The following is a 10000-nucleotide window of genomic DNA, read 5'->3' on the forward strand; positions in this document are numbered from 1 at the left end:
GTCTCAGTGCCGAGCTCCACAAGCTGGACGACATCCACTGGATCTGTCCGCTCATGCAGTGCTCCGAGGAGGTGTGTGTGTGTGTGTGTGTGTGTGTGTGTGTGTGTGTGTGTGTGTGTGTGTGTGTGTGTGTGTGTGAGCATGCATGCATTACTATTTAAACCACGCACCTACAAAACCCAGACTCACGTGACAAACAATCCACAGTGAGGGATTTGCCAAGAAATCTATTTGAATTTTCTGTATCTGTCTTCATGTTTATAGCGTAAATATGTGTATGTGTGTGTGTGTGTGTGTGTGTGTCTGAATGCTGTTGATGAAGACATATTTGCTGTTGTGTGGGGATTGATCCTGGGACCTTTTGGTCACAGGGCAGCCTCTCTAACCCGTTCACCCATCCCCCCCCCCCTCCTCTCTCAGGAGTCGGTGCGGGGCAGCAGTAAGAGCAGCATGAAGCTGAAGATCATGCCCAAGGTGAAGAAGGAGAGAGAGAAGCTGCACAAGCAGAGGTCCAACAGCTCCCTGTCGGGTAAGAGAGCGGGACAGTCCCCCTTTTAACTCGTCAGAATACTCACATCCAAAATTGTTTTTATTTTACGAGCTTAAAATCAACCGTAATCAAACTGCAGAAACAGAATTTTTTTTTGGATTACCTTGGACTGCCGACATCGGTGAATCCGCCGCCATGTTTGCCTCCTGTGTCGATACACTTACACAATTTGTGACGCCAAATGGGAGATTCAAGAGCCTACAAAAAAATTCCTGAGTGTCCTACTTGTAATTTGTACATTCAAAAAAAGGTGCTACTACTAGGGATGGACGATTCCACATTTTTTGGAGCAGACTCCGACTCCTTGTAATGGAATTGAAGGAATCGATTCTAAATCGATTCCGATTCCAAATGAAAATCACCACAAAAATTGAAGTTTTACGCCGGTTGACATTCAACCAGTGAGCCTTGACTTTCTCCCTCCCCCCTCCCCACTTGTTGTGAAATGGATCAGACCAAAGCAGTATAGATAGGCCTCAATCCGAATGAATTCATTACAAATTCATTTAAATGAAACAGTTTCTACGATTCCAGAGTTTGGAGTCGACTCCGATTCCATTTATTAGTAGAATCGATTCTCAGAAGCGACGTGATGGAATCGAGAATCTACTCTTTTGGAGTCGACTCTCCATCCCTAGCTACTCACCATGAATGACAAAAGAGAAAGAAAAGAATATTACTCCCACATTGAAATTATGCTCCCTTAGTGTTTATTTGTAACGATGTTTCGACCTCTCTTGGTCGTCGTCAAGTGAACTTGTGTTGCATCATTCCGGTGTGCGGATATTTTCTTTTCTTTCTCTACTTGTAATTGCCACCAGCAGACTTGTTTTTTCCCAGTCAGCAGGTCATATTGCAGGTAAATCTTGACACAACGTGAACGCGGCATCAGCTGCAGTGGCTCCAACTCTGTGTAGCTACTCAAAGCGTAGAGGAAGCTGGGCGGCCATCTTGGCTCTGATGTTCATTTTGGGGAGGATGTTTCCTGTTAGAATTCATAATTGATCCTCCAGAGTGACTTTACAGCTTGAATGGAATGAGAGCTGAAATGCTAAAATCACCTTGTTGTTTGATATTATCTCAGTTGATCTCCATTATCACTGTGGCAAATTGTTTATTCTTTTTTGTCAGCAAGTAAACGACTCCGCAGTGAGTCATTTTAATTTGGCGTTTTTCTCTCTCTCTCTCCCGCAGGAGCCTGGGATACCAAAGGCGGGGTGGGTGAGGCGGATTCCTCGGGCAATTAAAGACCTGAGCGAGGCGCTTTGAAAACACCCCCCCTGTTACCATGACAACCAGGGGTGAGGAGCACCCCTCCTGTTCTTCTCCCCTCTCAGCGGGAAGCGCAGCGGCTCGACAGAGGCGTGAGGGAGAAAAGGAAAAACCATCTTCCCGACTTTCTGCCATCTCCTCCCCGTTTCACTCCTCCCTCCTCCATTTTGCGAACGGGGAGGAGGGGTTTTTTGTTTGAAAGGGGGTCCCGGCTTCGCATCGCATCGCATCACCGTTGGCGTTCTGCTTTTTGGTTCCGTCTACCCGCTCGAGCCAGGAAGTGGGCGTGGCTTGCAGTCGAAGCGGGCGAATCAAAGGGACGGGGGGGGGGGGGGGGGGAGGCGCGGAGCGACGGCGGTCTCCTAGCGACCGTTTTTTTTTTTCGACGACGAAATGTGTTTACGTGGTGCTCTCCTTGCATGACGAGTGCAGCCATCTTGTTTTATACCTATCTCGATAAGTTGTTACAGTCGTTTCATTTTTCCCTCTCTTCTTCGACTTTTTACCCTTATTCTTTCCCGAACTCATGAATAGCCTTTGGACTTTTGCTTTTTCTTGAGACTTTCTAAGAGTATTTATTTGCTGTTGCTATCGCCATAAGAACAACAACGGCAGCGAATAACAACGACAAAATGAACAACAAACTGAAACATCTCAACCTGATCGTCTGCTGAACTGGAGAATATCTTAAATGTTGCAAAAAATATATTGAGGAATGTACTTGTGTGGACTTGTATTAACCTGTGAATAACGATAATAATGATAAATCATATGGTTTTACAGAGGTTCTACTGTTGTGGTTCTAAAGTGGTTCTTAGTAGGCCGTCGTGTGACATGTCCGCTCTGATGAGTCTTTAATCTGGAATTGAGTCTTCTTGTGGAAAAAAAATCTGACCGTGGGGTGTGGAGGTTTCACTTGTTTTAAATGCTACTTTACTTTTTTCAAAATTTTTATCGAAAAAACAAAAACAAAACTTTCTAAAAGTATCTTGAAATGAGGTACGTCACTCCATAAGTAAGGTCTAAAAATTCATTTGAAAATAAAAGAAGTGGAAATAAGTGGAATTATCTCACCCCGTTGTAATTTTTTTCATTTATTTTAAGAACAATTAGGTTTTAAGATGCAATACTAGACTAAATGACTCAGCAGGTTGGATGTTTTTGGCAGTGTGAGGTGAAGGCGTTCACAGAAGGAGGAAGCATCAAGGACACATCAACAAAACATTATGACTACTCAATATATTACTCCTACTTTGCCATACTTATGATTGTATTGAATAGTATAATATATGATAATCATACAACAGTTTAATGGATCTTGTGATGCACTGAGCTAAATCAGCGATTATTTGTTTGTTTCACAGATTTAAAAGGTTAAAATCGCTTTATTTTGTTTTTGGTTTTGGTTTTTTTTCCCACTGGTAATCTGTGAAACTGTCCTGGCTTTGCTGCTTCCCCCCTTTGAGAAACTCCTTGGCCACTGTGCATATTAAACAAAGCCAATTAATGCTGTTCTGTGTGTCCCTGCATGCGCTCCATACTTAGCCTTCCTCTGCCTCACAGTGAGGGGTGAAGTTGCCTCATATTTCTGACTTTGGGTCTGTTTTAACAGTTGTTTACTGCGGATCCGCATCACATAGCACTTGCTAAATAGTTCTTTTGTTTTAACCTGCTTGCAGTATCGGGCAGTCCGGTTTACTGTATAAGAACAGTTCAGATATAAAGTCATGTGAGTTTAGAGAAAAATTACACTTCACTGTCTGTCAAATACTTTGCTGTATTGTCTAAACTTGCTGACACTGTGTTGTTTTACGTCTGGTACTCCAAGCAGGTTACAACAAACACTAACAGTTATTTGTGAATATTATATGACCCAGGTCTGGTTTACCGTCCCTCTCAGCTGATCTACAGTCAGTTGTAACTCTGAAGTCATACTGAGAGGCGGCCAAAGGGAGTTAGTTACATGATCTTGTATTTGCTGCTGCTCTGAAATGGCTAACACATACAAACTAAGGTTTACATGGATCCTAAAGACGTGTTTTAGAGGCAACTTCCACCGCAATTTTACAGCAATGATCCTAAAAAGTCAGAATTACCAAGAAGGAGAGTTCACTAATGCGAGCGAATAGTATCTATGAATATTTGTAAGCGGTTTGGAGTACCAGACAGGTGGGGTTTGCCACATAGCCAAATGCAAAAGATTGGCAGAAACTGTAGACAATCACAGGAAAGTATTTTAAAGTCTGTATAGTGAGCTTTTCTGTGATTTAGCTGACACTAACTGAACCATCCTGTTGCAGTAAACCCCACCCCTCCGGTGCTCCAAGGGGGTAAAAACAAACGCTAACAATTATTTGGAAATACAGTGTGACCCCGGTCCGATAAAGATGGCTTAAAGTTGGATTTTTAGAGCTCTAGCTAGAATATTACATCCATAAGTAAGGCTTTTAATTTGTAAAGGATCATTTCTGTACAATTCCCCTTTTCACGTAAAGGGTTAGTTCTCGATTTATCTCTGTTAGCTAACGGGTTTCCTCAGTTGTCGGTGCGTTGGGTGACCGGACCCGGGCTAACCCTTTATGGGGGCGGAGCTACTGTGAGGCGTTTTAGATGTTCAACTCTGGTAGGATTGTGCTACTGTACCCATAGTGTGCCAGCTATACGCTCTACACCTTAGAGGCTTTAGTGGTGTCGTGCCAAGTGTGTACCGAGTTCAGTGGGTTGTAAGACATACAAGGAATGTGTGTGTGTGTGTGTGTGTGTGTGTGTATGCGTGTGAGAGAGAGAGAGAGAGAGAGAGAGAGTGTGTGTGTGTGCTTATGTGCACTGCAAATGCGAAAGTTGCTGTATGTCGTACATTTCAAAGTTTACTGTATCTTGCCTTGCACTTTACAAAGAAGCAAACTTTACGGGGAAAAACAAATAGAGATGTGTGTGTGCGTGTGTGTGTGCGTGTGTGTGTGTGTTGTAAAGATTACGAGTGTTTTTTTTATTGGTTTGATGACAAAAAATATTCCTCCTTCTATTTATGACAAATGTATACGGACAAAAGTGTGTTGATAAAATGTAATATAGCTAACCAAACGTAAAAGAATGTTAAAACATATATAGATATATACACAGATGTTTATTACATCAGGGGCTGTACAATCACATCCATGCTCTTCACTCCCATGGACGCTTGAGAAATCCCATTTTATGCCAATGTTATTATTATTATATGCGATTATATGTCATTCCACTGCCACACCAACGTTATTGCAATGTAATTCCAACGTTATCGCAATGTTATTCCAAAGTTCAGCCAATGTTAGAGGAAAGTTTTTCTAACTTTTCAGCCAAAACTATTGAAATTCTATTCTAACTCCAGTGTTATTTTCAATCACAGGCTACTAATCAATGTGAATTGTCTACACTCTTAAAAATTGTTCAACGCATCCGTGTGTCTAGTTTGGTTTCGGCACACATTTGGGTTAAATTTCAGCGCAGCAAATGGAAATTGCTGAATTTATTGACATAATATTTTGCTGTTATTAACCTTTGTTGTGTTGAAAAGGAGGTTAGTTTGGGATGATTGGGATAGATTAGGTAGATTCATGTGGTAAATGCACCTTGTCGAAGTGAACACACTGAAAATCCATTTTGGGTAAAAAAAAAAAAAAAATGTATCATCATCTGAAGTTTATCATTTTAATATGTTTAAAATATCGATAACTCTTAAAAAGTGTTATCATTTCGTCAACCAAGGACTTAATTTATCTAGTTTTCTTTAAAAAGTAATTTGTTTGATTGTTATTATTATTATTTTTGTTTTCGCTATCATATCATTTTGTAAGTGTGTCACGTTTTTTCGGTGAAAATGTCATTTTGGAGTAAAACTCTTTCAGTTACAAGGAGTCACAGAAGAAGAAGAAGAAGAAAATGACTGCGGAGAAACTGGACCAGTGGACGAGGAACACTCCACCGTGTTTGTGCAACAGTATTCCATAGACAACATTTGTGAACGCACCCCTGATCCGAACAGCCTATATATCGAGACTGTGTGCGCAATGCTGGAAGCCAGACTAGATGTTGCACGACCCTGTACGTTGCCAGGTGTTTTATTGTGCTATCGTGTGCAGTGTGTAACAAAGACAAAGTCAGCGCAACCCTATGGAGATTAAATGAATTATTGAAGTGTCAAGCTGGTGTGTTAACTGGTATAATGTGTTGGTGATTATTCATTTCACTGCAGTCTACATCGTGAAGGAAAATCCCCCCGCGGATTTTCTAACATCTCATCAATCTGTGGATTTCAGGGGGTATTTTGTGATGAATTTACTTTTTTTTGGTATACCCACTTTCCCTCAACCTGCCTTGTCTGCTGCAGTTAGTGATTTCCTAAATTTTCCCAGAATGCCTTTCAACAACCCCCAGAGAATGGGCGTGAACTTGTTGCATTCAGCCGTGTTTAAGTTTAAGTCTTAAGTTAAAAGTGTAGCTGGGAAGAGCAGTAATGATAAGCGTAGTAAGAGCAAGAAAGCATGTTTTTCCGATCGAGAAAGAGAAAGAGTCACAGCTCTTACTCAAAACAAATCTGATTCCAGTTCCTGTAACTTTAGCTCAGCATGATGAACTTGTCTGTGCTCTTCTTCTGTGGTTTTCATACCAATTAAGAACTCATGAAGAAATAAAATCAGTCCCGATTTCATTAAGTTCTGCTAGGCTTTCCAAGCACAAGGAACTGCTGGTTTTCAGATGTCAGCACCCATAAACTCTTGCATTTTCAGGTTGTTTTCTGTAGTTGGCACGATTGCTTTCTTACTCCTCGCAAACCTAACCGCAGCTCTCTTGGAAAAAGACTGAGACTCACGTTTTCACTCTCGGTGCCGTCACTTGGTGCCACCTGAATTTGAATGGCATATTTGTTCTCACTTGGCCAAACGAACCGAACTAAAGGAGTAAATGCTCCAGAGTTTGAATATAAAGCGCTCCAAAAATGCTTGGTGTGACTTTAGACAAAGAACACACATACTGGCTTCAACTAGCAGCTCAAAAGAAATAAATTCCATTTACCCCAGGCATGGAAAAACAGTTCAACATGGCAAAGCAGTCGAACAGCTTTAAAATCCTAGTTGCCATAACTGCTAAATTTTACCCAGCGATGGCTTTCTCTCTCATAACTCACTGCTTTGACTTCTCTTAAGTTTGGGGTGAACTGTTTGGTTGCTGATCTGATGAAGCTGCAACAGAAAACTTAACAGGCTAATTCATACTAAGACACACTATGGTTCCTCTTCACTGTTATTATCACTGCGACAATGATGCGTTTAGGTTTACCAACACGTGTACTAAGAGATTTTCTTCCAAGTAGTATATATACATAAGAATAAAAAGTAGGAAATGACTTACTGTGTGTGTTTCAGGGTGTGTTCATGTATTTTGAGCATGCATGTACCTGCTTTGCCTGAAGAGAAGAGTAAATGAGCAATACACACAGTACAGTAGGTTGTGTGAGATCAGTCCTCGCAGATATTAATGTAAACAATGCATGGAAATACAAATTCAGAGTGACTCACGAGCTAAAGGCCGATCCAGCCTCTACTGTTTAACTGCCAGAAGCGGCCTGACACCAGTGAATACTCAGATGAGCCATTAGGCTTTTAAATGACTCATTAATCTTAATCTTCATGATGAAAACGGGGGATGTGTGAGGAATTACAAACAGCAATACTGTCTCTGTTTGGATTTCTCTGTACATATACATGCATAGAAACATCTATCTATCTATCTATCTATCTATCTATCTAGTTATATTGATCTATCTATCTATCTATCTATCTATCTATCTATTTAGTTATATTGATCTATCTATCTATCTATCTAGTTGTGTGACCTTTTTACTTCTTAGTATTATTACATTTTAGTACATTTTTAACATTAGCACTTGTCACTTTCTTACTTTGTTTTTTTTCTACTGAATATATACCTACTCTTCATACTCCTTGTACCCTTCACCTCTACCCTCTACCCTTCACAAAATAGCCTTCCTACTTCATACCTTTCATACTCCTTCCACCTTTTACACATAAGCCTTCCTACATATTTTCTTACTTTTGTACTTGTTACTATTATGAAATTTTAGTACATTTCTAACATTATTACTTATCACTTTGACACTCATTACAGCTCCTTCACAGAAGTGTTTTAAACTGCCACATTTCTCACAGTTTTAACATTACATACACATATACTTTGCTTCAGCCGTTTCAGTTTCAACAGACGATCCACAGTCATGTTCAAAAACACGCGCACACACACACACACACACAGCCACTGGTACATATATAGGACCAGTATCAGCACCAGTGTGTAGATGCAGTCAGTTGATGTTACCTATCCCTGTTTTACCAAGAGAGTGAGACAGCAACTGAAGAACAGGGAGAGAGTAAAGCAGATGAGACAGAGACAACAAGTGGAGACAGACAGAAATATGTGACATAGATACAACCATAGGATAAGAAAGAGGGAAAGAGGAGAGTGATAGACCAGTCACAGACAGCCAACAGAAAGGGTGAGCTGTACCCACACTAAACTATCTATCTATCTATCTATCTATCTATTTAGTTATCTATCTATCTATCTATCTATTTAGTTATCTATTTAGCTATCTATTTAGTTATATATCTGTCTATCATCTATCTATCTATCTATCTATCTATCTATCTATCTATCTATTTATCTATCTAATCGTCAAACAGATGTGAAACATATTTCAGTTTCAGGCACAAAAAATCTTTATTTCATGTATTGAAGTTGGATCCAGTAACTGAGAGTCAGTCCAAAACACCATATGATACTGTATACATACAGTATATTTTTGAAATGAAAAAAAAACAAACAACATAATTATCTCAAGAATCATCATTCAAAATCTCTAAAATGTAGAGGATCCAGTCTGTCACAGTGTCGACCGAAGATGTAATATTAACATAAGTTACTATTAGGAACCTTTAAAAAGCACCATCATTGATTTTGATTTTGTGTGACCAAACATTCAGTTGGCATCTCACATTTTTTTGGAATTAAACTTCAAAATTAAAATTAAAAATCAATAACAATCAAACTTTTCTTCCAAGCTAACGCAAGTCAGGACAAATCCTTTTTACTCTGAAAAACAAGGTTTCACGATTTTCCCCCCCTGGAGTGAGCGCTCTAGCTATCCAGCTCGGGCATGTCTTCGTACCCTTCCTCCTCCTCCTCCTCCCTCTTCCTCTTCTCCTCCTCCTCCGCCTTCTTCCTCTCCTCCGCCGCCCTCTTCATCTCCTCCTCCACCTTCCTCCTCTCCTCCTCTAACTGTTTCTCTCTCTTCTCCTTCTCCTCCCCGCCCTCCTCCGTCTTCTTCGTGTCGTAGGCCCACTCCTCGTCCGAGTCGCTGATGTCGTCGTCGTCGATGTCCCAGTCGGGCCGGACCGGCTCGGCCGTCTCCGTCTGGCCGATGACGCCGTCCGCGGGCTCGGGCTCCGGCTTGAAGTTGGGGTCCTCCAGCTTGCCCCAGGCCACCGGGTCGGCCTTGCGGAGGCAGATCTCCACTTTGGACGGGACCAAGTTGACCGCGCTGCGTTTTATATCGATCACCTGGAGGGGAGGAGGGGAGGGGAGGAGAGGAGAGGAGAGAAGGGGGATAGGTGGGGGAGGTAAAGAGGGGGGAGAAGGAGGACAGTAGGAAAGAGATAGATGTAAGAAGATGATTTATATTTTGGGACCAAACGGACAAATATCTGCTTCATGTGTTACAGAAGGATAGAGGAGCAGATGGAGGGAGGGAATGAGCAGAGACACTAAAATACAGAAAATTGGGGAATTTAAAGTGGTAATCTGGGTTTTTTTTATATTGGTTTAAAGTGGTAATCCTCCTGTTTTCCCCTGTTTTGTTTTGGCGCTGAGGTGTTTCTGCACTGCACTTCCCACAGATCACCTGTCAATCAAACAGTGTGGGCGGAGCTTGGATTTTCTGTCGATGCAGTGTGAGTTTCTCTTTTCTCTGTCTGTTCAGCCATGGTGGCTATCACTGCCCATGCTAACTACCCGGTTCTTCTTCTTCTTCTGTTTATTCCAAACAAACTGGAAACAAAATAATAAATAAATAATAATAAATAAAATTCATCACTTTCTGTGCGGCAGAGGATTTTTCCCGGG

At 41.2% G+C, this 10000-nt stretch overlaps 2 protein-coding genes across 4 annotated transcripts in view; one reads left to right on the forward strand and one right to left on the reverse strand.

Moving 5' to 3' along the window:
* LOC139645563 (diacylglycerol kinase delta) overlaps positions 1-2140 on the forward strand; it is an 86739-nt gene extending 84599 nt beyond the window's left edge. For all 3 annotated transcript variants that reach the window (XM_071521310.1, XM_071521308.1, XM_071521309.1), the window contains 3 exons: positions 1-71; positions 421-529; positions 1745-2140. The exon at positions 1-71 is cut by the window's left edge and continues 46 nt beyond it. In XM_071521310.1, coding sequence (XP_071377411.1) covers positions 1-71; positions 421-529; positions 1745-1797 — 233 coding nt within the window. In that variant the 3' untranslated portion in view covers positions 1798-2140. The remainder of the gene's footprint in view (positions 72-420; positions 530-1744) is intronic.
* Positions 2141-9016: 6876 nt separating this feature from the next.
* Positions 9017-10000, reverse strand: part of LOC139645566 (cysteine and histidine-rich domain-containing protein 1) — an 8824-nt gene continuing 7840 nt past the window's right edge. Inside the window, exon 11 of the mRNA XM_071521311.1 lies at positions 9017-9439. Coding sequence (XP_071377412.1) covers positions 9017-9439 — 423 coding nt within the window. The remainder of the gene's footprint in view (positions 9440-10000) is intronic.

The sequence above is a fragment of the Centroberyx affinis genome, unplaced genomic scaffold, assembly GCF_046629955.1.
Source record: "Centroberyx affinis isolate AG114_WGS23_722 - 3 ecotype Tasmania unplaced genomic scaffold, CSIRO-AGI_Caff_v1 ptg000882l_1, whole genome shotgun sequence".
NCBI lineage: Eukaryota > Metazoa > Chordata > Actinopteri > Beryciformes > Berycidae > Centroberyx > Centroberyx affinis.